This window comes from Polypterus senegalus, chromosome 16 (genome assembly GCF_016835505.1).
Source record: "Polypterus senegalus isolate Bchr_013 chromosome 16, ASM1683550v1, whole genome shotgun sequence".
Classification (NCBI taxonomy): Eukaryota; Metazoa; Chordata; class Cladistia; order Polypteriformes; family Polypteridae; genus Polypterus; species Polypterus senegalus.
In genome coordinates, this window is record NC_053169.1 from 21873823 (window position 1) to 21887279 (window position 13457).

Genomic DNA, 13457 nt, shown 5'->3' on the forward strand with positions numbered 1-13457 from the left:
TTCTAATAATGTCATCGAGATAATGAATACACATTACCCTCAATGGTGCACTGTCCAAGGTTTGTTCCTGCTTTGCGTCCTATGCTAGCTGGGACAGGCTCTGGCAACCCCACCTTAGGGGACAGAGCAGGTTAGACAATGACTGACTAACTGACTGATTTCCAGCAGGGGTGCACCTGCTAACAATACATACATAATTGTTTGCTACCTTTCAATACAAATTTAGCAAACACAGGTTTGGACCTTCTGCAAGGAAAGCAAAACACAAAATGTGTGAAATAAGAGCTTGCTTAATTAATGTGGGAGTCGCGTTAAAAGCAGAAGTTGATTCAGATGAAAGCTTCCAGTCCCACAGGACTGAACCTGAGAACCAGTGATTTAGACAAAAGCACACTCAAAATATTGAAAACTGTAAAGTACCTCTCCAGCTAACTGCTGGAACATGGCTTTAAAGGAGTCTTCAACATCATCCTCTGTCATTTCCTCCTGAAAGAGAACGTGTCATATTTTAATTCACTTCACTGTATTCTCAAATGTGACAAAAATAGTACTTCACCGAAACTGTTAACTGTTTCAAGGAATCTTCCCAGGCGTCACTTTTTTTTAACTGAAGACAGGACTTTTGATCAATTAATTAAGGGCAGAGGTGGATCTTCAGTTCAAAAAGGCAAACCCATGATGCTCTAGTTTCCTGTTTATGACATGTGTTGATTTTTCCGGAAATACCTTAGCAACAAAAGTATGAGCTTTGATCAGATGACTGGATAAATGACATGGGGATTATATGACAAATGTGATGTGATATTATTTTTTTCTCCCCCAAGGAGTGGCTTCAGGACAACTCTGTGAATGTCCTTCAGTGGCCCAGCCAGAACCCAGACTTGAATCTGATTGAACATCTCTGGAGAAATCTTAAAATGGCTGTGCACCGACGTTTCCCATCCAACCTGATGGAGCTTGAGAGGTGCTGCAAAGAGGAATGGGCGAAACTGGCCAAGGATAGGTGTGCCAAGCTTGTGGCATCATATTCAAAAAGACTTGAGGCTGGAATTGCTGCCAAAGGTGCATCGACAAAGTATTGAGCAAAGGCTGTGAATACTTATGTACTGTACATGGGATTTCTCAATTTTTTTATTTTTAATAAATTTGCAGAAACCTCAAGTAAACTTTTTTCACGTTGTCATTATGGGGTGCTGTGTGTAGAATTCTGAGGAAAAAAATGAATTTAATCCATTTTGGAATAAGGCTGTAACATAACAAAATGTGGAAAAAGTGATGTGCTGTGAATAATTTCTGGATGCACTGTACACCTCTTCATTGGGAGGCAACACTACTTTTTCCTGATGGCAACACGAATTAGACAATCTACAAGTCTCTGACGTAAAGTTTAAAGCCTTACAATATCTACATACTTCTGACATATCACTTATGTCCATACTGTATATTCGATCTGTTCCGTTATTTCACCAAGTAATAACTTCCATTTGTATGTGCTAATGCGATCTTTACTGTCTTTTTTTTTGATACTTTCGAATTTTACAACTTTCATAATCTGTAACTTGCTCTGCATGTGTATCGCACCAAAGTTTTTGAACATCTTTATGAAGTCTTTTATTTCTGACCCCAATTGGACCTACGAGGTTTTCAATTCCACTTGGTCCAGGCTGATTATTACTTTCCTTATTCTCTGAATTTGCAAATAGCTGCTCTTTCTTCTTCACTTAGTCGTTGACGTGCCATCTAGAATGTATTTAAGAGCTGGGAGCACATGAAGTGTGTCTGCCAAAAGCATTCCAACAACTGAGAGGTTAGATGTCCGTGATCTTGTTTTAAATTATTTGTAAGTAAGCCGGGACGTGCAAAAGTGACCATCTCACAGGTCTTGCTTCCAAAGGTTGTAAAGTCTAATCTCGCGGGATGTCAAAATGTCTTTACGAGAAGATCACGTCTCGACCCAAGATTTTTTTTATTATAACAGAGAGATATATAAACGCTTTCATGTTAGTTTTGTAATCAGTTTACCAACCTCATCCTCTAGATCAGCTGTGACCTGTTCATCTAGTTCTCTGTAAAAAGAAAAAGAAAAACACAAGCTTATTAGCTGCAGTTGACAAATTTAGAGATCAAAATGTCATTAACAGTATACATATTCGTTTTTGTCCACTCTAACCCATTATGCAAGCATTTAAATATTACATTTAAGAGGACATTAATATTTAATAAAATAACACAGTAAATCCTTCCTGCAGATTTGTTTATCCGCTATTAGAAAAGTGTAACCCATTTCGCGACTCCCATTGTCTAATTTTGCCTATTCATGGATAAGGTTCTCGCTGCAGGCCACGGGATGGGGCAGGGACCGACATTAGGGGGTCATATTCATAGCCATGTGTAGCAGAAATAAAAATGATGAAAGGCCTATCGTGCATGAGCGACAAGTAAGAAAGAGCAGTGGGTAAGCCATTGAACCCCATTTGTGATGGAGACTGGGGCTTGCAATTGTTCCCCACAAATGTGGAATCCCCAGTAAACTCACATTGATTAAGTCCCTACCCTTTGTACACACCACCTGTTGTTACTTCTGACTGAATGGTTTAGAGAGGTCCTAAGATCAGCCCTGCTGACGTCATTCGTGACATCAGGAAAAGCAACTAGAATACAAACTTGACTGAAGAGGAAGTAAAAGTCGTAACAAGATTTCCATAGGTGAAACAGTGGAAAATTCTTACTGAGTCTTGAAGGGTGAAAGTGGAGGGCCAGTCATGCAACCAACCCCATTTCCCATTAGTGTTCCTCCCTGCGTAACCAAACTCCATTTTCCTCACAGAATCAATGCTTCAATATCTAGGTTTCCTGTATCCAATAAGTTATTTTTGTGTATGTGAGTTTTTGATACAATTTTAGGTATTCATGACCTTTGGAGGTCAGAGTGCAGGGTCAGCCATTGTAACGCGCCCCTGGAGCAAATTTCAGGTTAACGGCTTTAATCAAGGGCCCAAGAGAGTAGGATCCCTTCTGGCAGTGATGAGATTTTGAACCGACAACCTTTCAGATACCAGTGCAGATTCTTAGTCTCAGCGCCACCACTCCGCCTTGTGTTAGTTAACGTTTAGTTAATATTTTAGTTTTATTGTGATCACAATTCATACTTACTCTGTCTCAGACTGCTTCTCTGTGAACACCCTCAGGACGAAGTCAGCTTCCTTGCTTGGTTCAAATGTAGATGGAACAATTATGTACTCGCCTGGGGGCAGACGCAAGCGCGTGCTCACCTCCCTTAAGTTGATGAATGTTTCTGAGCGAGCACAAGAGCCATGTGTCAGGAAGAAGTCCTTCTTCAAGTGGACATTCTGGCAACCCTTGTACTGAAAGACACATATATGCAATTAGAATATATCTTATTATTCAATAGAAAAAGTAGAAATATTGTTAATTTTAGAAGGAATCAGCACTAACAATATTGTTCTACAAACTGAAACAAACATTTGAAAACTTTCAATCAAATATGGCTGCCATCCATTATGTTGCTGTTAGAATTGGCTCCAGATTCCCCAAAACCCTGAATTGCATGAAGCAAATTCACAAAATGAACAGCAGACACTCCCTTTGCTACTTTTACCAATGCTTGACTATGGTGACAGTTATTACATACAGCCCTAACAACACGTGTCACATGCTGTCCATCACAGAGTATGGACACATCTCTTATGTGTCTTTACTGCCAGTAGGATTTCAAAGGCTTGTTTGCTTTATGTGGTTTACTTACTTCTATTTATAACATTTGAATTGCAAAAATCCTACATGAACTTTGCAGACTTCAAGTTGTATAAATCTAATTATAACTTACATTCAATGTAACATTGTTTAATCTATCATCATTAATGGGGTTCAGAAAAATAGCTTTTACCTGTTTTGCTCTTTTATTTGGAAAAGAACAGCTAAATTTGGTGTTGAACAATAATATTTCTTAAAACAAGTATTGTTAAATCCTTAAAAATGGAAATTTGTGCATGTTTTATATGATTCCTTGATCTAGTACTGTTGTCATTATCTGCTTATTTATTTGTATTGTTTATCTGCAGTTTGCTGTTTGTGGACTGCTTCCTTAAAAATAGCGAAATATCAATAGGAATCCATCTGCATAAAAATATAAAACTGAATGTAATGTAAAGGTTAATGTCTCAAGAAAGGCTCTTATTAGGCACATAAAGAAAAGCATTTTGTGTTAGTAATTGTAAGAATGGAGGCTCTGACCTGTATGAGTTTAAATATTGTAGATGATGTTATGTACATACCTCGTCAGGAACCTGTGAAAGGGTAAAAGAAACACACAAACATTAATAAATTAGTAAATCACGCATCCAGATTCTTCACTTTTTTTTTTTTTTTACAACAATGTGAATTGACTGTAATTAAAACTAATGGAACGCACTAACTTAGAGCCCCTAGGCAGAGTTTAAGATTACCATGAACAAAAACAACGTTATAATAGCTTAGTCTTTCAGCTAAGAAGTTTTACTGTTTTAGGGCAACAGCTTAAAAGTAAAATGTACAATTATCCATGCTGGCCTTATTTTACTGTTATTTTAATTACAATCCTAACAAACAACACTTGGAAAAGTGTATCTATTCCTGCAGCAAGCACCTGGATATACACAATATGGCCAAAGGTATGTGGACATCCCTCCAAATCACTGGGCTCTGCGGGTTTACCCGGACCCTTGTTAACAGGTTCATTAGATCAAGAACATAGCCATGTAATCTCCATTGACACACACTGGCAGTAGAATGAGTCATACTGAAGAGCTCAGTGACTTTAAAACTGGCAATGTCATAGGATGCCACCTTTTCCAAAAGTCAATTTCGGAAATTTCTGCTCAGCTGATCAAACATTTGGCCATACAGCATACATACCAAGCAAATACATCTCCCCTGAAGCATATACTGCCGATAATAATTCTGCTATAATTTTTATGGGTTAAATTGAATAATGTTATGCAAATAATCTTTATATGGGATTCCTGAAGCAGCAGTGTTTTATAATGCAGTTAAATATTAATTTAATGGACCACAACTCACTTCATAAACAGCAAATCCAATGGTGTGCATATCCTGTCCTTGGCGTCTATACCTTCGCCTGTCTTTTTGCATCAAGGCAACTAGAAAGCTACAAGCAAGTTCATTATCATCAGGGTCATCATCTTCCTCCAGCAATGTGATTTTGTACTGAGGGTTAATCCAAAACGTGTCTACGGAAAAAAATAAAATAATAAAGAAATATCTTCCTATTGACATAAACACCTGTTTTTTAAACAGCAACTTGTGGCTATTTAAAATTCATCAGTACATTCTCAAACATAAGAACACTGATGTGTCATTAAATATTCAAACACACTCTTCCCCAATACACTTCATAAATATTTACATCCATCCATCTATTTTCCATTTCTTCTAGTCAAAGAAGGTGGCCACCCAAATCCCCTTACTCTTGTGGGGGCTGCACACGAGCCAAATCATCAACAATCCCTCTTTACAGACAGATATTTAAATATTTTAATAAAGTGATATATAAGACTCATAGTGTTACTAAATCCATTCTCTTCTGCCATTTTAAAGGTCAACCTGTTAATGCTACAGAAGATCTTCCATCCACCCATCCAATTTGAAACCTTAAAATTGCATTTTCCAGCAAATTCTCATTTCCATTGTTTCTTTCAAATGCTGATGAAATTACTACTTGAACTATGCTAAAAAAAAGAAATGGACAAAAATGTGTCCTATTTTCATTATATTTGTGTAAGTGCGTAGAGATCATACTGATTTCTTGTCCAATGATAAAGACTGCCATCTGTCGATTTACATTTCCAAGAGATATCCTCTTGAAGCTGCGTGCTGAACTAGGACTGGCTTTATAAAGTTAGACTTTGAGGCATTGTGCTCTACCTGCACCTCTGCAAGTTCTGTCCACCCTCAGGTTTTTAACGACAGGAGCTTTTCAACGTGAAGTAGCTGACCGATTGGGTATTTCTCAGTCATCACTGAGTCATGCTTTGCCAAGTGTATGTGTTGATATTATCCATTTATTATCTAGATATTTTTGTATTTTAGTTTTGTTTAAAATGTGTGTTTTATCTGTTGTTCGGTGTCCTTGAGTGTTTAGAAAGGCGCCTACAAATAAATAAAATGTATTATTATTATTATATATAAGATTTCCTTACACTGTGGTTGAACAGGCAAACATCAATGCACAATTCGCAGCAAAGTCAGGTTTTCCAAATGTAATCACAGTGGTCGACTGTATGCACGTTGCTATAAAGGCACCTTCAGAGAATTAATTTTCTTATTTAAATATAAAGCATTTCCACTCTATTTACGTGCAAATTATCTATGATGCAAAAGTGCATCTCCCCTTTGATCAAAATTGCAAGTTCTCTGTATGATGAAACCATATAACACGACTACTTAAGTGACAGCAGGTACCAGCTAAAGGCATGGCTTCTCACCCCACTCGCCAACCCACTGACTGAGCGATGTTAAAATGCTGGCTATCAGTGTCTAGGCCAATAACTGCGGAAACGGTGTGAGCCCTGGAATTCTGCTACCTCCTCCAGTGGTATTGACACTCAGATGGTGGGCTGTGATTTGTCATTTCATGTTGACTTTGATGTCTGACCACCTCTTTTTTATTTCAGGCACCGTGAGACTTTCTAAACTTAAATTTTTGAATGCCTCCATCATGCGGTGCTACTCCATCAATTTCCTTCTGTTGCTTATTGCCCTGCTTAAGCCACCAAAGGTCAGGTAGGTTTTCCCTGCCTCCACTTCACTGAGCAGGACCTCCATTTCGCATTCACTGAAATTCTTCACTTTTTACATGTGCTTTTGCTATTGTCTTTTAACAAAACACTGAAAGGAAGGGGCTATTTATATTGATTTGCATATTCAAATAGACGGCGGCACTGTGGCGCAGTGGATAGCGCTGCTGCCTCGCAGTAAGGAGACCCGGGTTCACTTGCCGGGTCCTCCTAGCGTGGAGTTTGCATGTTCTTCCCGAGTCTGCATGGGTTTCCTCCCAAAGTCCAAAGACATGCAGGTTAGGTGCATTGGCGATCCTAAATTGTCCCGTGGGTGTGTGTGTCTGCCCTGCGGTGGGCTGACGCCCTGCCCGGGGTTTGTTTCCTGCCTTTCGCCCTGGGATATAGCAGGTTGGATAATGGATGGATATTCAAATAGACAAAATTCTGGGGTGGTGCTGCAGGCTTGTGCACTTGTGTTAAAAATCATGTTGTTCATGTTGATTGGGATTTATAAAGGGAAAGTGCGTAGAACTTTGATTACTCACAGTTTTATGTATTTGAATTTTTTTGAGTGTATGCACATTTCTGGTTTTATCCGTATGCCATGTTTTAGTGTGAATTCTATGGAAGGCATTATACATGGGGCTTCTGTCTAAGGTTTTTGATTTAATATTTTGTACTGAAAGTTGTTAACTTTCAGATTGCTTCTTTTTTGCATTTTATTATATTTTCTGATTTTTGCAAATGAAACTCCTTTCAATAAGTTTTTTTTCTCTCACTCATCTTTCTACAGTAATCCCCCCTCTTGGGTGATCATTTTGATTATATTTAGTGACTTTACATATATATTTTGTAACATTTAAATCCAAAGCTCATTTTGCCCAATATATGCCAAATCCAGCCTGGAAAATTCAAACTCTGTCTGCCCTACAATGTGCCTTTTCTGGGTAGATGGAGTAGAATTGTGGCCCATTTGGTTGCTATATTTTGAATGCCCCATAATACTTTGGCCATTTTGTGTGCTGCACTTATAATACTAAGATTTCATATTTAGGACATTAGGATACCCTTGCTGAATCTCTTTCTACTTGTTTCCAGATGAGAAAATCACAATGTGCAGACACTGCTACTAAATTATAATAAGTAATGTTTTAGTGATAAAAAAAGCAATAGTATTTGAGAAGTTACGTAGTACATACTGGGAAATAACACAACAAAGGTATTATTAAGAGAAACAGTTTTAGGGAAAAAAAAAACAATTAATGCACTTCCAATGCATTACACCCCTTTGCAAGATAATAATAGTGAACAAACTGAATCAGAACAATCCCAGTTTACCTTTATTCTATTTTTGAATATTAGTTTAACATGCAAAATGTGCTGTGCAATAGTTAATATGAAACTTTATAAAGGATTTGATATTTATTCTTTATCATTTTCTTCTTACTGGGGTTATTTCTGCAGCCTCCTGCTGTGCTGCCTCGCCTCCAGCCGCCATCAAATTTGATTGTGTTCCAGTAGCTAAGAGCGTCTTCTGTTAAAGCATCAGGCGTTAGGTTACAGATCTCAAGCCTTGAATACTGTGTCAGAAATTCTTTGAAAGCCATCCTGTATGGATACAAATGAATGCATTTGGAATAAATTATGATACATTCATTAGTCTTCAGAAAACAGCCAGGTGGGTACAATATTCACATCAATATGTTTAAGTTGTAACAGTTGATAAAATTTAACATGACTAGAAATATACATGCAATAAAGAACTATTATGGGCACCATAAATGCAGAAACCAGAATTTTCATAATGGCATGTTATGCTATTAACTTTTAAATTGAGAAGATATAACCCCAACTGACAATTATAAAATCTCAGATAACATTTTAGCCAATTATGGCCCACCTTTATTTTAGACTTTTAAACATTTTTAGGACAACAGATTAAATAGAGAAGGAAGCAGCCAAACTCAAACATATAAACCATGCCATCATTCCTGTCAGAGGGATGAAGAACAAATGAATAAATAAGAAATCCTGTCAAAACATATTGTCATTTTCAAAGTTAGAAGATGCATTTACTACATTTTGCAATGCTTAAATTATTCAACATACTAAAGGGAAGCACGGTGGCGCAGTGGTAGCGCTGCTGCCTCGCAGTAAGGAGACCTGGGCTCGCTTCCCGGGTCCTCTCTGCGTGGAGTTTGCATGTTCTCCCCATGTCTGCATGGGTTTCCTCCGGGTGCTCTAGTTTTCTCCCAGCGTCCAAAGACATGCAGGTTAGATGCAATGGCGATCCAAAATTGTGTGTGTGTGTGCCCTGCCCGGGATTTGTTCCTACCTTGCGCCCTGTGTTGGCTGGGATTGGCTCCAGCAGACCCCCGTGACCCTGTAGTTAGGAAATAGCGGGTTGGACAATGACTGACTGACATTCATGCCAATGAAGTTAATTCCTGAGGTCTTCCTGTGCACAGTGAAGTACATCCACACTACATGCGTTACATGCTGGTTTATCACGTGTTCAGCTCAAGAACATAAAGCCCTGCAGAGCGTGAGCTCTGGTAGCAGAGAATATGACCTGTACCCAGTTGCCTTCTGTTCAAGACATGTATAACAGGATTAATAAAGACCTCAGTAATCCTGCACACCCGCTTTTTCTCACTCCTCTGGCATACGGTACAGGACCACTGGCACTCATAACAACAACAACAACATTTATTTATATAGCACATTTTCATACAAAAGAATGTAGCTCAAAGTGCTTTACATAATGAAGAATAGAAAAATAAGAGACACAGTAAGAAAATAAAACAAGTCAACATTAATCAACATAGAATAAGAGTAAGGTCCAATGGCCAGGGGGTACAGAAAAAACAAAAAAAACTCCAGACGGCCAGAGAAAAAAATAAAATCTGCAGGGATTCCAGGCCATGAGACCGCCCAGTCCCCTCTGGGCATTTTTTTTTTTCAGTGAGAAGCCAATGTTTCATTACAGGAAATCCATTAAACATAGACAATACAGAACCTTGGCTTTCCAATAGCCCTTGTGATCACAATATTGACTTTAACCACCTGCATCATGGGTTGTACAAAATGACACCCACAGTACTTACTACAAAAAAGAAAATAGCATTACCTGCCAGAGCATGTTTTACAAACCAGCAGCATCAGGTTTTATACATATATATATAAAAAAAAAGTTATTCCTAGAATGGTCACCACCATACTAAACAAGTTAGCCACTTCTGTTAATTCATAAGTTTGTGCCCCTTTATTAGCTCTAACCACACCCACTGCAGCAGCATTAAGTGGCATATATACAGCAAATCCACTGCTAGCCCAATGCCTAGACTGTTCCAATACTAGATCTTGGCAATAATTTAGCCAAATGCACATTGCCATAGCACAAGCATCTAGCCCACTTAAGTTGGCCTGTAGAGTCTGGACAAAAAAAAAAAAAATCTAAAATAACCCCAGTTGGAGGTGGGAAAGGAAACAAACGGAGCAGTAAAAACCCTCACTCAGACAAGGTGGGTTAGCACGTACATTCTGAGGCACAATGAATGTTGGAGCTAGACGGCTTTTTCCTTGAATTTTAAAATTCAAGATGCCAATCAGGGTTATGTGAAACCATCCATATCCTTTAGTTCAGGATGGAGTGGACAGATGGTACAGTAGCAACACCACTTTACTGAAGTTATCAAACCAAAGGCAGAGAGAGAACCTCAGAGATCATTCAGTCCTCACTTTGGATCAGAGTTGTTGTAGTTGTCATTTAGACATTGAACCTAAGTCCAAATGGTCTACACATTGTTGTACCATTGGGGTAGAAATCTTGGTGTTAATGACCACCTTCTGTCTAGAAAGGAGGATTTTAGCTTCTAAACACTCTAGAGAATAGATACAGCCTCTGGAATCAGTTAGTTAAATAGAAAACGCCAGGCATTCCTTCACTTTTGTAGTTTTATTCATACAGGAGCTCAAAAAAAGCATCTGATTAAGATTACACAAAATATGATCATCTATCAAATCCTAGCTCATCATAGCAAGCTCCCATTTCAGTTTGAAACTCCTTCAGCAAATTCTTCATTGCTGTTTGAGCATCAGGACCAAAGCCATTAATCTTCTCTGCTGCCACTATGACAATGACTTCACTGATGATCTGAAAGTTGACCCGAGGGATCTTGTGCTGCTGGGCATGACTTTTTGCCAGATCACTCACAAGTTCCTTGTGTTCCTGTTTCTTTTTCAGAAATTCTGTCAGCTTGCAGACAACAATTCCCCCATGGGTCTGGAGGTCAGGATTGTTCTGCAGTTGCTCCTTGGAAAGGGCAGCAAACTTGGGGAACAGCTTCTGAACATCTGGATTGGCTTCAAACAAGCGCTGAAGAATAATCTCTCCATAAAGTTTGGGATTAGCTTCCAGGGGAGCCCAGAAATTTAGCACCTTGTTATAATCCTCAACACAGGCACACATCGTGGAGGAGCAAAGAAATAGGCACTACTCAAACTCGGTTAACAAAACAAGAACACTAACAGCTAGCGGTAACGGTAGACTCAGGGATAGCTTCAACCCACAAGTTGTGAGGTTGCTGAACATTCAATTACAAGAACAAATACTACAACATAACAAACATGGTATATATAATACTTGTTTCTTGAGCCTCACACTTAGAAAGGCAAACTGAATGAATGAAAACGTTAAGTTAGTCAAAAATCGTAACAAACAATCAAGCCTCTCTTTCATCTAATGAAAAATCGTAAGCCAAAAATTAAAGAAACAGAAGCCCAAAGTCAGAAATTATGAAGTTTACATAGCACTACTATACAAACCCACACACAAATTTGTTTTAGATACCTGCAAATCTTGTGTCTTATGCAACGATCTTTACAGTGGCGCTCCTATGATGTTTATTGTGCAACTTCAGGGACTGCACTCCACAGCACAAAAAAAATATATGTATATATAATGGGCCTTTAAAATTCATTGGCTCCACTCTCAATTTTCAATACCACAAATCAGGACTATATTAAGTACTTACTATATTTATATGTTTTATTTATTTGCACTTTTTTGGCATTGTATTTTTATCAACTGTTCTGAGGAGTTGTACAAGTAAGAATTTCATTGTAGTACGTATATGACAATAAGCTTGACTTAAAATGACTAGTGAGTGGATCTATTGCATAGATTCAGATGTAAGATTTCAAAAAGCATTCAAAAAATAGAAAATATGTTATAAAATAAATTATTATTAGTAGTTGTTGATAACTTAAAGATAAAAAAATCTTTATACATTTATTTTTCTCTATTGGAAATCTAGCTATATTTCACAATAGCCTCTAATAACAAATAAGAGATGGAGGACAGCTCAGATTTGTGAAAGTCGCTCACAAACAGCACATTTTATCCTTACTGTATGAAGATCTGAAGTTTGAGGATCTTGGTCAGCTAAGGTTGCACAGATAACCTTGATGACTATCATTTACATTTTCAGGAACTGAAGATTAATCATGTAACAACAGAAGACCTATATTCTTGAAATATGATCAGAAATATAGCAGCCTTTGTTCTGGAGAAACTTTTAAAGACAGAAGTTTAATGTTAAGTAACACTAGAGTGTTCCTTAGTTGAGAGAACATTTCTCATCATCTCTGGATGACAGCACTTGTGACAACAAAAAAGCCAAAACATGTACACATTTTTTTTACCACATTGTAAAGACTCATAAGGATGGACACATTTTTCAAAGATACCAGAGATTCTCCAGAACTTTCCAGGATAAAAACATAGCTCTGGTGAAGGTGTGCATCTCCACCTCGAGTACAAAATATACTGTAAAAGTACATTCCTTGCAGAGGAAACAAAAACTAAACCTAAATTCAACTTTACTGTTAGGTTAATTTAAAACAAGCTTTCAACAAAAAAATCCTTTTGTAGAATGCTCACCAAAATTCTCCATCTTCCATTTTTAATTGGAGATCTTCCCTTTCAGAAGGATCAACATGATTCCATTCAGAAGCACTGATAAAAAGAAGCAAGATGCATTAAAAAAGATACAGTAACATTTCCAGGAATCAAATCTCGTGTGGCATTAAGTTAAAAGACAATGAAATTTTAAGATGCTTACCACGCATCCAATTTAGAAAAGAAAAAAAACATATCTTTGATACACAATATTCAATGACCACTACAGTTATGCGCCAACTTACGTCTCTGTTTTGTACCGGCCATTTGGACTTATGTTGAATTGGCTGTATGTCTTTCACAAAGTGTACAGGTCATTGCAACTGAGGCCCTGTGGCTCTGGTGTGAGTCATCAGTATGCATACTTTAACTGTCAGTACTGGAGTAGCACAAACCGATCTTTGAGCCTCTGCGACTGCACACTGGGTCCGTTTAGGGAAGGCAGTGCGGGCTAAATCCATAACTATCCTGTTGGAGCAGCAGTGGTTGGATCAAAACAAAAATCTTGAAGGGCCCTTCAAGGGTCAGAAAATAAACAGTATGAGACCCTGTGAAATAATAACAATAATGAACGATGTATTACTATTTACAAGGCAATGCTATCTTCTTGAATGAATAATAAAGTAGAAACCATCTGCAGAGATCTAAAACAAAAAGGACATGCCAGCTGCATGAAGCGTTACTTTAAAAAAAAAATG

General features: G+C 37.9%; 1 protein-coding gene across 1 annotated transcript in view; it reads right to left on the reverse strand.

The window, feature by feature from the left end:
• Positions 1-13457, reverse strand: part of LOC120516974 (calpain-1 catalytic subunit-like) — a 102997-nt gene that overhangs the window by 27530 nt on the left and 62010 nt on the right. Inside the window, exons 9-15 of the mRNA XM_039739015.1 lie at positions 12742-12816; positions 8245-8405; positions 5080-5249; positions 4296-4307; positions 3154-3365; positions 2027-2066; positions 421-486 (exon numbers count right to left, since the gene is read on the reverse strand). Of these exons, the coding sequence (XP_039594949.1) occupies positions 421-486; positions 2027-2066; positions 3154-3365; positions 4296-4307; positions 5080-5249; positions 8245-8405; positions 12742-12816 (736 nt within the window). The remainder of the gene's footprint in view (positions 1-420; positions 487-2026; positions 2067-3153; positions 3366-4295; positions 4308-5079; positions 5250-8244; positions 8406-12741; positions 12817-13457) is intronic.